The sequence below is a fragment of the Spermophilus citellus genome (assembly GCF_964194105.1).
Source record: "Spermophilus citellus genome assembly, chromosome: 6".
In the NCBI taxonomy this organism is placed as follows: Eukaryota; Metazoa; Chordata; class Mammalia; order Rodentia; family Sciuridae; genus Spermophilus; species Spermophilus citellus.
The window spans coordinates 8,917,738-8,932,369 of record NC_138187.1 but is presented as its reverse complement, the minus strand read 5'-3'; the positions used below and the strand labels follow the sequence as shown (position 1 = coordinate 8,932,369).

Genomic DNA, 14,632 nt, shown 5'->3' with positions numbered 1-14,632 from the left:
ATTTTGCCACATGTGCACCTCTACAGAGTAGAGATGAATAACTGTGTTAACAATGAGGGAACAGAAGCTCCCTCTAAAACAAATGTAAACGGCCCCCAGAAATATTAAAAGGGGAAGGCGCTCCAGTGTCCACAAATCAGTCAGCAGTTACCCTTCACTTTGGTCTTAAGGCACCCATCCTGACAGCAGCAGCAAAGAGATGAGGGGGTAACACAAAAACCCATCCAGGCAGGAACCACAAAGCAGCACCCTGGAATGTGACCCAAAGATAACACCCCTCTCCTCTGAAGACTGCCAGGTGGGTGCCACCCAGGGGCTTTTCTTTGCCCTACATAACTTCAAATAGGGAATGGCAGGACACCTTGCCTGACCTAGGATCTGACAGGCCAGCTCCGGAAGAGATGGATGGGGAATGTGCCCTCTGCTCCCTGCCTGCCTTCCAGTCTGTAACAGGAGCTAGAGATGACCAGCAAAGATGGGTGTTAAGTACAAGGACGGACAATCACATATACCTGGCTCAGTTGGGAACAGACACCAAAAGCCAAAAGGTGGCTGGACTGCAAGTTGCAGTCTTCTGAAGTGGGGAAAGCAGCAGGCCTGTCTCTCCTGGAGTGGAGGAGGGTCCCAGCAAAGCACCTCAGCAGAGGAGAGTAAGGAGGCAGCCGGTCAGTTTTATTTATTCCTACACAACATAACCCAGAACACAGGAGCAACTCTGCACGACCTAGAAACTCACAGCTAGCTCCATACAATAGAAATTCAAACTACAAAAGATGAGTTGTGTACAGCAAATATAAAGAGCAATCTTAGGCTGTGCTGAATGTTTTCATTGAGAACATCAGAGCTCGGGTTCAGATCTCGCCGGCCTCCTTCTCCTCTGACCTCCGTGAAGCAGTCTTCCCGTTGGAGTTCTCCAGCCTCCAGTCCACAGCCCCACGCTCACTCCGCCCATACTCCCAGGGCTCTTCTCTTGATGCACGCTCTCTGGAGAACCTAGGGAAGGGGAACCAGAGGCTCAGTGGAGGATGCCACCCTGCTTCTCAGTGGCTGTTCAGAAACCAACAATGTGGACTTTCCTCAATGGATGGGAAGGTCATGGTCCCAGGAGCCCCGAGGGCTGCCATCTCATGCCTAACCATCCATACAGGGAACATTAGGTACTCACTAAAAACTGACATTCATATAAGAGTTTTAATAAGGAAGTACAACAAAATTATACATATGAAATATAACCCACTACATAAAAATAGAATGGGAAAAAGGCCAAAATTTAAAACCACTTCAGAAGTTAAGGAGGGTTTAGTATCTAGTGACAGTGCCTAGAGTCCAGGATGACTATGTGCAGAGTACTGTAACTCCACCTAGGAGTCCACGAGGGACATGCTCCACAGTCCTCCCCCGTTCAAACCCTGAGTCTCACCACTGGCCAGGCTCCCCACTAGCCCAGTCTAGCCCTACCAGCTATGGAAGGGCCCACTGACAGACCCCAGCAAACCGTGGGAACACAAAGAGAAGGGGCTCACTCCTGGTTGCAGCTACTGAAGGAGTCAGAGTAGTTACTTGTATTTCGCACTCCGGTCCCTGGAAGCCCGGCGATGTCCCCGGCTGCGGCTGCGGGAACGGCTGCGATGGCGCCGGTGTCTGTCTCGGGACCGGGACCGGGAAGACTTCCTTCGCTCTCGGGAGGTAGATCTTGACCGCCTCCGACGCCGATCTCGGGAGCGTGACCTGAAAAAAACCGAAGGCTCTGATGGTTGAGATTGCTCAGAAAGCAAGCAGCCCAGGACTACCCCACTTCTGGGCTCAGATTCTGACTGTGGCCTTACTTATATTTCCTTCTGTCATCTCACAAATGTGCAATTCAAGTTTGAAATATTCCCAAGAGCTACTCTGATGCCAGACCCACCCTGAGTGGCACTTCCTGAACATTCCTGGTTGGCTACAGGCTTCACCATCCCTGGGGCCCTTCACAAGCCACCCTACCCACCAGATAAATGTGTGAAATTGCAAACATCAATTGTTTTTAAAAAATCTTGTGGAAGAGGCATGTGACTGAGAGAACACTATTAGGCATCTAGAAGCCTACCTCCTACGATCTCTGGTTCTGGATCCAGACCTGAAAAGGGAAAAGATGATGAACAATGTTCCAGAAGCATCCTCATTCTCCACTGACTGGGAAAGTGCCCACAACTCAAGGTGGAAGACTTTCCCAAAGACCTGTTTACTCCTGGCTGCTCAACTACTTGGGCTGCAGTGGGAGGTGCGAAAACTCACAGGATGAGGCCCCACCCACTCTGTGGCTCACTGGCTGTACTGGCAGCACCCATGTCCATCAGTGCAGGCTAGAGTTACAAGGCTTTACAATGGACACCGGCACAGGTATACAGTCAGAAGACAAAGGGCTGCGTGCAACTCCATAGCCACCAAAGTTCTAGACACAGGTTTAATGACAGGTGAGCATCAATGGGCTCCTCTGGTTAGACAACCAGCAAGATCTCATGTGATACCCATTCTAAGAGCACTGTGCAGTCATCATGGAAAAAGGGCCTACATGTGACTGTATCTAGACATGACCAACCACAACAGATGCATCTCTGTGCAAAAGGGATGGCAGGTCTTCTGAGGATGTTCTCATATAATACAAAGCTCCAATAATCAACCAACATGAAAACAACAAAGGAAACAAAAGAACAGCAAGCACTGGCTCTTTCTGAGTCAGGCACTCAGGAATTCCTTTGGGAAAGCAGTTTTTGGATCTTTCAGGAAATAAGCTACCCCCAAAGGAAAGTGAGATTATTTCTAGCTCAGAACTCTTCTCTGAACTCCAATCAGAAGGGTATGTCTTGGGCATTAAAACTGAACATGGCAAGTCAAGCTCTACCCCATCCCTTCCCACACTACCTTCCTCACCCCAGCAAGTGCAAACTCTAGGCCAAAAAACTTCAAGTTGATTCCTATCACACCCAGACTCCAGCCACTTGACTCTTCAGACCGCCAACTCCTTCATCAGGATCCTCCCAACCAGCAACTCACTAATCTTGCTGCTCCACCCAACACCCTCACTCAGCTCTCCAAAGGGAAGCAACCTGACATCAGACCCCATCACTCCTGAGAGTTTTTTTAATGATCCCACACCATGCAATAAATGTATACCAGGGTACATAAACGACCTCCAACCACTCACTCAGCCCAAAGCTCTTCCCTGATGCACTTTCCCTAGAGCAAAGTGTTGCCATAAGAGAGCACACTTCTCTCCCAGAGGATCAGGTCCAACCCTTCCCATCTGCTGATGGCTGCATGCCCAGCAGTCAGTGGATCAGCTCATGTGGTGAAGGAGGAACCTTTCCTAATTGTTCCTCTTCCTTCTCTTATGATTAGCACATGCAGGTGCTGGGCCAGCCTGCACTCTGCAGGACTGGATATGCTGCACATTGGCTTTCTTTTAGCCTATAGCAGACCTTGACTGTTCCAAGCAACACCTCAGTACATGAAGCAGCATGTTCTGAAGCACAAGGGCTCCGTGAGCCTGCCCTTGCTCACCTTCTACTTAGCCGCTCCTCCCGCTCTCGCTCCTCCCGCCTCCTCAAGCGATCCTGATTTCTCTTCTCCTGCTTTTCAGCCACAGTTTTCTAAATAGATGAAAAATGGGAAAAAGAAAAAAGCAAGAAAACTCTAAGAAACACTAACACATTTGTTTTAAAACCTTTTTAATCAAACCAGATGAAGTGGCAGAGGCCTGTAATCTTAATGACTCAAGAGGCTAAGGCAGGAGGTATCATAATTTTGAGGTCTGTGTAGGAAATTGGATGAGAATAAAAAATAAAGGCTGGGGGCTAAGGATATAGCTCAGTTGGTAGAGTGCTTGCCTTCCATGCACAAGACCCTGGGTTCAATCCCCAGCACAAGAAAGACAGAAAGACAGACAGAAAGACAGGCAGGCAGGGTGTGGTGGCACACACCTGTAATCCCAGTGGATCAGGAGACTGAGACCCTAAGCAACTTAATGAAACACTCTCTCTCTAAACAAAATACAAAATAGGACTGAGGATGTGGCTCAGTGGCAGAGTGCCCTGAGGATTGGTTCCCATCATCATCAATCAATCATCCAATCAATCAATTTTTAAAGGGTTAAAAAACAAAACAAAACAAAACAACAACAAAAAAAAACCCAACAAACCAACCCCCAAACACTTTAAAATACATTTGATGTTGCTACTTTAACAACTGTCAAAATCTTTACTGTGTTTGTGCTGTTTTGGTCAACCATACACCACTCATAACAGCAATGGTTAAGATACTTCCTAGACCAAGTTCTTCGGCCTGTTGGAAAAGTTTTAACACATACCCACTTTTCTTTTTATGTACTGGGGATTGAACCCAGGGGTTTAACTCTGAGTTACATCCTTAGTCTTTTTTTTTTTTTTTTTTTGCAGGGGTGGGGTGGTTGGACCTCAGTAAGCTACTGAGGCTGGCCTCCAACTTGTGATGCTCTGCCTCAGCTTTCTGTATCACGCACCCAGCTAATATTCAGGGTTTTTTTTTTTTTTTTTTTTTTTTTTTACCATGGATTGAATTTACAGGTGTTTAACCTAACCACTGAGCCACAATCACAGCTGTTTTTTAATATTTAATTTACAGACAAGGATCTCACTGAAGTGCTTAAAGCCTTGCTAAGTTGCTGAGCCTGGCTTTGAACTCACAACCCTCCTACCTAAGTCTCCCAAACCACTGGGATTATACGCTTTGCACCAACCCGTCAAGCTTATATACAGTTTTGATGCAGATACACACTAAGAAAACTGAAAACTTTCAGGTACAAAAAATACTGCACTAAGAAAAAACTCTAGGACAACATGGAATTAATGTATGATTTAAAGGACAAACGGGAATATATCATTCCCAACTAATTATTTATTTTTTGGTACCAAGGATTGAACCCAAGGGTGCTTAATCACTGAAGAGTGCAGGCTGGCCCAGCACCTGCATGTGCTAATCATAAGAGAAGGTAGAGGATCAGTTAACTTTTGAGACAGTTTCTCACTAAGTTGCTTAGGGCCTGGCTAAATTGCTGATGCTGGCTTTGAACTCGATCCTCCTGCTTTAGCATCCTCGGCTGCTGGGAATACAGGCATATGCCATTGCACCTGGCCATTCCCAACTTCTAAGGAGAAAATTTTTTTGACAGTAGAAACCAAATAATAATTTATATTGTATTGAATACATATAACATACAACCTCTTATATCTACCAGCTTATTTTTTTTTTAAAGAGAGAGGGGAGAGAGGGGGGGGGGAGAGAGAGAGAGAGAGAGAGAGAGAGAGAGAGAGAGAGAATCTTCAATATTTATTCTTTAGTTCTCGGCGGACACAACATCCTTGTTGGTATGTGGTGCTGAGGATCGAACACAGGTCGCACGCATGCCAGGCGAGCACGCTACCGCTTGAGCCACATCCCCAGCCCTTATATCTACCAACTTATAAGAAACAATTTCAACTTGAAAATGTGACTGAGTACACTGAAAATATCAGAGATGTAGTTCTAAGTTGAAGTGACCCTAGGTTCAATCCCCAGAACCAAATGTTTTACTGAACAGAAGTAAAATATTTTAAGAATACCCTAAGTGGGGCTGGGGATGTGGCTCAGGCGGTAGCGCGCTCGCCTGGCATGCGTGCGGCCCGGGTTCGATCCTCAGCACCACATACCAACGGGGATGTTGTGTCCGCTGAGAACTAAAAAAAATAAATAAATGTTAAAAATTCTCTCTCTCTCTCCCTCTCTCTCTCCCCCTCTCTCACTCTCTCTTTAAAAAAAAAAAAAAAAAAAAAAAAAAAAAAGAATACCCTAAGTACCACTGTACTCCAACCCTGCTTCTAGTTCCAAATTCAATTCACCTAAGGACCTTTCCTTGGGTACAGAACCTTGCTGTCTTCTATTCAAAGGACCAGCTTTTTCCTGGAGTCAAACAAGACCCCAGCCCTAAATGAGGCCTTGGTTACTGTAGTAATCTAAATTCCATTCAGGTGCTTTAGGTCTGTTCCTCCACATTTCAAGTGCATGGAGGGAGGGAAGGCTACATGGCCATATTCCTCCCAAACTTCCCATCCTGCCTTTTTTTTTTTTTTGGTACCAGGAATTGAACTCAGGGTACTTGACCACTAAGCCACATCCCCACCCCTATTTTGTATTTTATTTGGAGACAGGGTCTCACTGAGTTGCTTAGTGCCTCATTAAGTTGCTGAGGCTGGCTCTGAACTTGCAATTCTCCTGTCTCAGCCTCCCAAATTGCTGGGATTACAGGTGTGTGCCACCACACCCTCTGGCCTGCCCCTTTTTTGAGAAATAGGCTAAGTTGTCCAGACTGGCCTTAAACTTGAGGTCCTACTACCTCAGCCTCTTGAGATGCTGGGATTGTAGGGCTGTGCACCACCACCACATCCAGATTCATACTTAAAGTTTAGACTCTTCAGGAAGGAATAGGTTGTACACTGCTATCAGAAGAAAACCCACAGCTTCCTTACCTTTCGGAGGCAGTGCAAAGGCAAAGATAACTGAACCACACAGAAGCTATTTCAGAACAGTCCATACCCTGGGACTGGACTCTGTCATTTACCACAACGAAGGGGTACAAACTAAATACATTTTCAGGATTTTTTAAAAAAATTATAGTTGTAGATGGACAAAATGCCTTTATTTTATTTATTTTTATGTGGTGGATCAAACCCAGTACCTTACACATGCTAGGCAAGCACTCTGCTGCTGAGCTACAGCCCCAGTTCCATTTTCAGGATTCTTTGGATTATGATATTTTATGTCTCTTATGTGAAATCAAGTGATAAAATTTGAGTATTTCACTATAAAACTCAAGTTCTTAGAGTGAATCAGAACAAAGGGTTTTAAAATTTTTTTTTAAAGTTGTCAATGGACCTTCATTTCATTTCATTTATTTATTTATTTATTTGTGGTGCTGAAAATTGAACCCACTGCTGAGCCACAACCCCAGTCCAAAAAGTTTTTTTTTCCTTCTTTTTCTTCTTTGGTACTGGTGATTGAATCCAGGGACACTCAACCACTGAACCACACCCCCAGTCCTATTTTGTATTTTTATTTACAGGCAGGGTGTCACTGAGTTGCTTAGTGCCTCACCAAGTTGCTTAGTGCTTCATCGTTGGCTGGAGGCTGGCTTTGAACTTGTGATCCTCCTGTCTTAGCCTGCCTCCCAAGCTGCTGGGATTACAGGCGTGCACCACTGTGCCTGGCTCCCAAAAGGTTTTTGAAAATATAGAAATGTGAAGGTGGAGCTGGGTTATACTTCAGTGGTAGAGCACTTGCCTAGTATGTGTCAGGCACTGGGTTCAATCCTCAGCACCACATAAAAACAAATACATAAAATAAAGGTACTGTGTCCTCCTACAACTAAAATAAATCTTTTAAATTAAACCAACAATGACGACCAAAAAAAAAAAACCCCAAAAGTCAGTCAGAAATGGGAATTCTCCAGAAACACAGTTCACTAACATACCCTCAACTGATCAAGTTTCTCTCGGATCTGAATGAAACCCAGGTGTAACTTGCCCCCGAAGTGGTCTGCGAGGCGACGGTCGTTATCATGAAGACCCAGGTAGGCAGAACAGACCTCGCACACACGAAGCTTTTGCTGCTGGAAACTGGATGCAGGCATGGAATTCCTGTACTCTTCCTAGAGAAAGGGGGAGACACACACATGAGTCAACAGAAATGCCACCAGACGGACCTCCGAGACAGAGCCACCTGAGGGGACAGCAGACGTGACTTTTAAACAGCCTTAGCAATTCAGAGATACTGTCTCAAAATAGATCTGGGGATGTATCTCAGTGGTTAGGCGCCTCTGAGTTGAATCCCCAGTACTGCCCCCCCCAAATAAATAAATAAAACATTCACAATGTCAAAAAAACATGCAAAAGTTCTCAGATAAGCAGAACTATTCTGAGACCAGTGGGGAAGGTTAAGTCTCTGCTCTGCATGAGAAATTACAAACCAGAGGAGCAAGAAGAATCTTCTACAAATACACAAAAAATATAAATCATGAAGACTGTGTCCCAACATCCAGGAAACAACCCCAGTGCAGCTGCAAAAGTGATTGCAGGCAGGCATGGTGGCACACACCTGTAATCTCAGGTACTCAGAAGACTGGCAAGTTCAAGACCAGGCTAGGCAACATGGCTACACACTGTCTCAAAATGAAAAATAAAAAGGGCTGAGGATGTAGCTCAGTGGTAGAACACTAGAATGTGTGCTAGAGGCCACAATTTCAATCCCCAAGACTATAAGGAAAAAAAAAAAAAACACAATGAAATCCATGATATTGAGCCTGGCATGATGACTTACACCTATAATTCCAGCTACTCAGGAGGCTAAGGAAGGAGGATCAAAAGTTTGAGGCCAGCCCCAGCAATTTAGCTTAGGTCCTTGCTAAAATCTCAAAAAATAAAGAGTTGGGGATAAGAGGCCCTGGGTTCAATCCCCAGAACAACCACGAATCCATTGTTTTATATAATTAATATGCAGTAATAATTATAATAAAAAGGGATTGTGCAATTTATGACAGGGGGCATCTGTAGCTTTTTTCGATTGTGTTCTATAATCCAAAAAGCAGAGAAATGAAAAAAATTCAGAGAACTGCTAGGGAAATGCAAATCTCCAGTAGCTCAATAGCCTCTCCTCAAATTCTTCAAGAGATTTAGTTTACCATCCTGTCCTACCTCTCCCCATCCTTCAAAACTTCTCTTCGTAAATCCCACCCTGCTCCAAGAATCTACTCAGCTGACCGCATCTCCCATTATCTCCTTCTTAGAATACTAATGACCACCATCTGTGCACTGGGGGAAGTTGAGCATGGTTTGAATCTGACCTAAGTATAACCACTCCATGTGTACCTTTGGCTGGACTCTCCTCTTTCTCAAAATCCCCAAACTTTCCTTTTAGGCACTGGGAACCCAGAGGTGCTCTACCACTCAGCTACATCCCCAGTCTTTTTTTTTTTTTTGTACCAGGGATTGAACTCAGGGGCACTGAACCACATCCCCAGCCCTATTTTGTATTTTATTCAGAGACAGGGTCTCACTGAGTTGCTTAGTGCCTTGCTTTTGCTGAGGCTGGCTTTGAACTGACTATCCTCCTGTCTTAGCCCCACGAGCCACTGGGATTACAGGTGTGTGTGCCACTGCATCCAGTCATCCCCAATCTTTTAAAAAAAAATTTATCTTTGTATCTATCTTGCTACCAGGGACTGAACCATGGGGCATTTAGCCACTAAGCCACATCCCTAGCCCTTTATTTTTTGAGAGTTGCCTAAGCTGGTCTTGAACCCCTGATTCTCCTGCATCCATCTCCTGAGTAGCTGGGATTAAAGGCAAGTGCCAATGCACCTGGCTCAAGAAATACAATGTTAGTCATCTATCCTTTTTGAGAAAGAGATCTGAATACACTTCAAGTAAAGATTAAAATGATACAACATGGCAGTCACCCTAACCTAGAAAAAAACATTAAAAAAAAAAAAAAAAAAAAGACACTAACACAATGCTGGCTACAGTCTGAGTTGACAAAACTAACAGAGTGCAGTGTAGTAAGCTATCTGTTTAAAATGGATCACACATGCACCACCTCCAATGAACTCTTGTAGTGTGTCCTACAATTCTAACATCAGCACCAGGAGACAGGTATAAGAACAAGGTGCCTCACTGAATAACTGTTTGAAATGGCGACACACCATCAATAACCTAGAAAACTGCCAATAAACATCCTTTGTCCATAAGAGTCCCCCATCAACTGTCAATGTGGGAAGAACTCATAAACAAGCTGAGTCAACAATATGAGTTTTAGAATAACACACACACTGCTGAAGTGCTAGCATAGCTTTTAAAATGCACAGCACAGGGCTGGGGTTGTGGCTCAGTGGTAGAGCATTGCCTAGCATGTATGAGGCCCTGGGTTCAATTCTCAGCACCACATGAAAATAAATAAAGTCCATCAACAACTAAAAAAAATTTTAAAAATAAAATGCATAGCACAGAACACAATATTTATGGGCCATATGAGCAACAAACCATAAAGACAACTGAAAGATGAATGCTGAAATGTAGTCTAGTATTTGCCTCTGGTAAGGAGGGAACTAGGACAGAGGACACAGCAGGAACTTAAGTTTTCATTATAACGTGCCATCTTTAAAAAATTTTTTTTTGTAGTTGTGTATAGGCAACATGCCTTTGTTTTTTTTTATGTGGTGCTAAGGATTGAACACAGTCCCTCACACATGCTAGCCAAGTGCTCTGCCACTGAACTATAGCCCCAGCCCAGGCATTTTTTTTTTTAATTGCTGGAAAATTAATGTGGTGCGAGGATGGAACCCAGCGCCCTATGCATGCCAGTCGAGCGCTCTGCCTCTGAGACACAGCCCCAGCCCCACCCATCTTTTATTAAGGAAAAAAACTTCATGCAAAAACGATAGTTATTTGATCCTTCTCTGTTCCCTTTGTAGGTCTGAAACTTTACTAAGGTGTTTTGAGATGGGATCTTGCTATGATTCCCAGGCTAGTCATGAGTTCGTGGTCTCAGGTGAGCATTCTGAGTAGGGGCCTATGCTCACTTTTGTAGTTGAGAAATTTTTTTAATATTTATTTTTTAGTTGTAACTGGACGCAATATCTTCATTTTATTTATCTATTTATTTTTATGTGGTGCTGAGGATTGAAACCAGGGCCTCACACGTGCTAGGCAAGAGCTCTATCGCTGAGCCACAATCCTAGCCCCTATAGTTGAGAAAATTTAAATGCTATCCTAAACTCTGATTATGCTGAGTGAAAACAGCCAATTTCCAACGGTTACATACTATATGAATCCATTTATTAGTTTTGTGCCCAGGCTAGCCTCAAACTTGGGATCCTGCTGCCTCACTCTCACAAGTTGTTGGTGTTTATAGGTATGTGCTGCCACAATTGTTAGTATGACTCCATTTACAATAACCTTTGTTTTTGGTACTGGGGATTGAACCCAGGAGTATTTTACCACCAAGCTACATCCCCAGTCCTTTATATTATGTATTTTGAGACAAGAGTCTCTCTTTGGCACTTAAGACCTTGCTAAATTGCTGAGGCCAGACTAAAAATTGTGATTCTTCTGCCCTGGTATCCTGAGTCACTGGGATCACAGGTGTGCGCCACTGTGCACAGCAAAACCCTTGGTTTCTAAACTACTAGAAGACAACATGAAAAGCAGGAAAGCAGCCTCGAGACTACTGAACATCTTGCCTCCTACTCTTAGAACTTAGAAGGGTGGGCTGGGGTTGTGGTTCAGAGGCAGAGTGCTCCCCTAGCATGTGTGAGGCACTGGGTTCAATCCTCAGTACCACATAATAATAAAATAAAGGTATTATGTCCACCTATAATTAAAAAATAAAGTGTTAAAAAAAAAAGAACTCCAAGGGTGCAGTGCTGGGCCCTACATGCCCACCCAACAGCCTCACCCCTAATCATCCTAATCTTGTCCCTCAGGGTGTTGCAACAGTACTGCCTCTTAGAGGTAGCTCTCACAGTGAGGGGTGAGAATACCACAGTCCTGGGCTTGGGCAGCCACAATCCTGCACACTGCTTCTTTTTTTGCAACCTGACATCCATGTGGGTAAAAACACCAAGCAATAATTATTTAGTCAAAGTACAAATTTTCCTGAGCCATTGCTGAACAGTTAGTATCTGTTCCCTGTCAGCAGGGCTCAGGATGCACTGAAACCCATGGTTTCCCTCCTGACTGACAGAGGCAACAGAAGCCCAACATTCCAAACACAGAACTCTTAACAAAGTTTAAATATGCACTTCATTTCCCAGAAACCGAACTACCCTACAAACTAGGAGAAGGCTGATAAAGGTTTGGGAAGTCATGCCACCATGCCAATGACTCGCAAAGCATGTGAGTCACTGCATCATTGAAACTGTCACACTCACAGTGCTTCTGTGTGGTGTGGTGTAAGGCTGGGTGCCACCCGCATTCAGCTCTCATGTGAGCTTTTTTATTTATTTTTTAAATATTGCTTGTCAATGGACCTTTTTAATTTATTTATAATGCAGTGCTGAGAATCAAACCCAGTGCCTCACACATGCCAGGCAAGTGCTCTACCACTGAGCTACAACCCCAGCTCTCATGGAAGCATTCATATACAAAAGCACTGTATTTGTGGTATACATCTATTCATCATCCTTTACGGAAAAGAATTACAAGAATAAGGGTGTGGGCTGGGGATGTGGCTCAAGCGGTAGCGCACTCGCCTGGCATGCATGCGGCCCGGGTTCAATCCTCAGCACCACATACAAAAACAAAGATGTTGTGTCCGCTGAAAACTAAAAAATTAAACATTAAAATTCTCGCTCTTTAAAAAAAAAGAATAAGGGTGTTGTGGTACACCTCCTTAATCCCAGCAATGAAGGAGGCTAATGCCTAAGAGTACCAAGTTAGAGCCAGAAATTTAATGAGGCTTTATCTCAAAATAAAAAGAAGGGCTGATGGGTCTGGGATTATGGCTCAGTGGTAGAGCACTTGCCTAGTGTGTGTGAGGCACTGGGTTCAATTCTCAGCACCACATAAAATAAATAAATAGAGGTATTGAGTCCATCTTCAACTAAAAATGTTATATATATACACACACACACAGAGAGAGAGAGAGAGAGAGAGAGAGAGAGAGAGAGAGAGAGAGAGAGAGAGATAGGCTGAGGATATGACTCAGCAGTAGAATGCACCTAAGTTCAATCCCCAGTAACACCAAAAAAAGTAAAGCCAAGAAAGAATATGTCATCTAGGATGACACTGAGGGCACCAATTCATCAGGGGTCAGCACTTCCAGAACCAGCCTGCTCTGCCAACTTCGATGCCACCCATTGTTTGTGAATGGCTGAATGCAGTGTTCTGAAGGTCCCATCCTGAGTTACCCTACTGCCTCCTTCCCTTAAGTGACTGGTCTCAGAAGGCGTGGCCCCAAAACCCACAAACCCTTGGCACAACTTAGTTAGTTAACTAGGCATCTACCCAGTGTTAGGCTCCAAGTGCAACCAGAAGCACAATAATAACCAAAACCAGACCTATACCAGGGCATTTACACACCATCTCTGCCCCTACCATTATTAATTAGCTCTGAGTCTGTGGGGTTCAGCCAGGGGGTCTCCAGAGTCACTCTACCCTAGAGACTGCCCCCAATCCAAAGTTGTTCTCACACTCAAGACCACATTTTTTTGGTGCATTATCTTCAACGGAATAAACAGGTAGAACAAAGAGGATTTCTAGGATAGTGAAACTACTATGTAGGATAAGCCCAGTGTAAACTACGGACTTTAGGGTGATAATGATGTAGGTCATCCATCAATGGTAACAAACATATTTCTGGTGGTGGGGAGCTGACAAGAAGAGAGGCTGTGTAGGAGATGCAGGGGATAAATGGGGAAATCTCTGCGCCTGCCTCTCAAATTTTCTGTGAACTCAAAACCACTCTAATAAAAGTTTGCTAATTAACTTTCATTTCTCTTCCCAAGACATTTCCCTCACTGACCTCAGCTTCTTTTTTCTTTGCACGAACTTTCTCCACTTCCATGAGAATCTTTTGGGATTCGTCCACATTTCCTTCAGCTCCGAGCTGCTCAGCTTTAGCCAGAAGTTTTCCTATTTCTTCATTCAACTCGTGTACTTTTTCTGCCTGAGGGGAGAAATAATCAAGTAAGCAGACACCTAAAATCAAGATTCTGAATGCAAAAGAGACAATTATTGTTGCATTCAGGCAACAATGGAAAAAAATGGAGTAGCTTAGGGCTGGAATAGTGGCTTGGTGGTATGGCACTTACCAGCAAGTGCGAGGCCCTGGGTTTGATCCCAAGTACCACAAAGATAGATAGATAGATATATAGATAGAGTAAAATAAATAAATGAAACGGCCAAGATCTATACCAAGGAACATGCACATTTTAGACATCCTTATTGCCACCACCGAAAGTAGAAGCATTAATCTGTCTGTGGCGTTCCAACGAAAGCAGTGGCACAGCCAGGCGCAGTGGCCACTCCTATAATCCTAGGTACTCTAAAGGCTGGGGCAGAAGGGTCCTAAGTTTCAGGACAACCTGGGCAACTTAGCAAGGCCCCGTCTCAAAATAAAAAAAGACTGAAGGATCGGGCCATGGCTCAGTGGTAGAGCGCTAACCTAACGTATGAGACACAGGGTTTGATTCTCAGCATGACATATAAATAAATAAAGATCCATTGACAACTTAAAAAGAAAAAGGACTGAGGATGTAGTTCATTACTGGGTTCAATCTCCAGGGCCACAAAAACAAAACATTTCAAAGAATCCTCTCATGTTGGTTATTTTCTGGTGTGTCTCTTTTCATGTCTTCTACCACAGTTCAATTTTCTGGAAGGTAATAAAATGTCTGGGTTTAAGTGCAGAAGCTTATGCTGCAAATACCTATCATTAGAATTTAGCTTCAGAGGGAGCTGGGGTTGTGGCTCAGGGGTAAAGCGCTTGCCTCACAGGTATGAGGTACTGGGTTTGATCCTCAGTATCACATACAAATAAATAAAGGTTTTGTGTTCATCTACAACTAAAAAATAATAATTAAAAAAAAATT

The 14,632-nt window shown here is 44.0% G+C and overlaps 1 protein-coding gene across 5 annotated transcripts in view; it reads right to left on the bottom strand.

Moving 5' to 3' along the window:
• Positions 1 to 651: 651 nt before the first annotated feature.
• LUC7L (LUC7 like) overlaps positions 652 to 14,632 on the bottom strand; it is a 31,866-nt gene continuing 17,885 nt past the window's right edge. For 4 of the 5 annotated variants that reach the window (XM_081298377.1, XM_081298380.1, XM_081298378.1 and 1 more), the window contains 6 exons: positions 13,564 to 13,707; positions 7,520 to 7,696; positions 3,541 to 3,629; positions 2,087 to 2,116; positions 1,561 to 1,728; positions 652 to 993 (listed from right to left, as the gene is read on the bottom strand). In XM_081298377.1, the coding sequence (XP_081154503.1) occupies positions 852 to 993; positions 1,561 to 1,728; positions 2,087 to 2,116; positions 3,541 to 3,629; positions 7,520 to 7,696; positions 13,564 to 13,707 (750 nt within the window). In that variant the 3' untranslated portion in view covers positions 652 to 851. Of the gene's footprint in view, positions 994 to 1,523; positions 1,729 to 2,086; positions 2,117 to 3,540; positions 3,630 to 7,519; positions 7,697 to 13,563; positions 13,708 to 14,632 lie in introns of all 5 variants that reach the window. The other variant, XM_081298379.1, reaches the window with a different exon arrangement.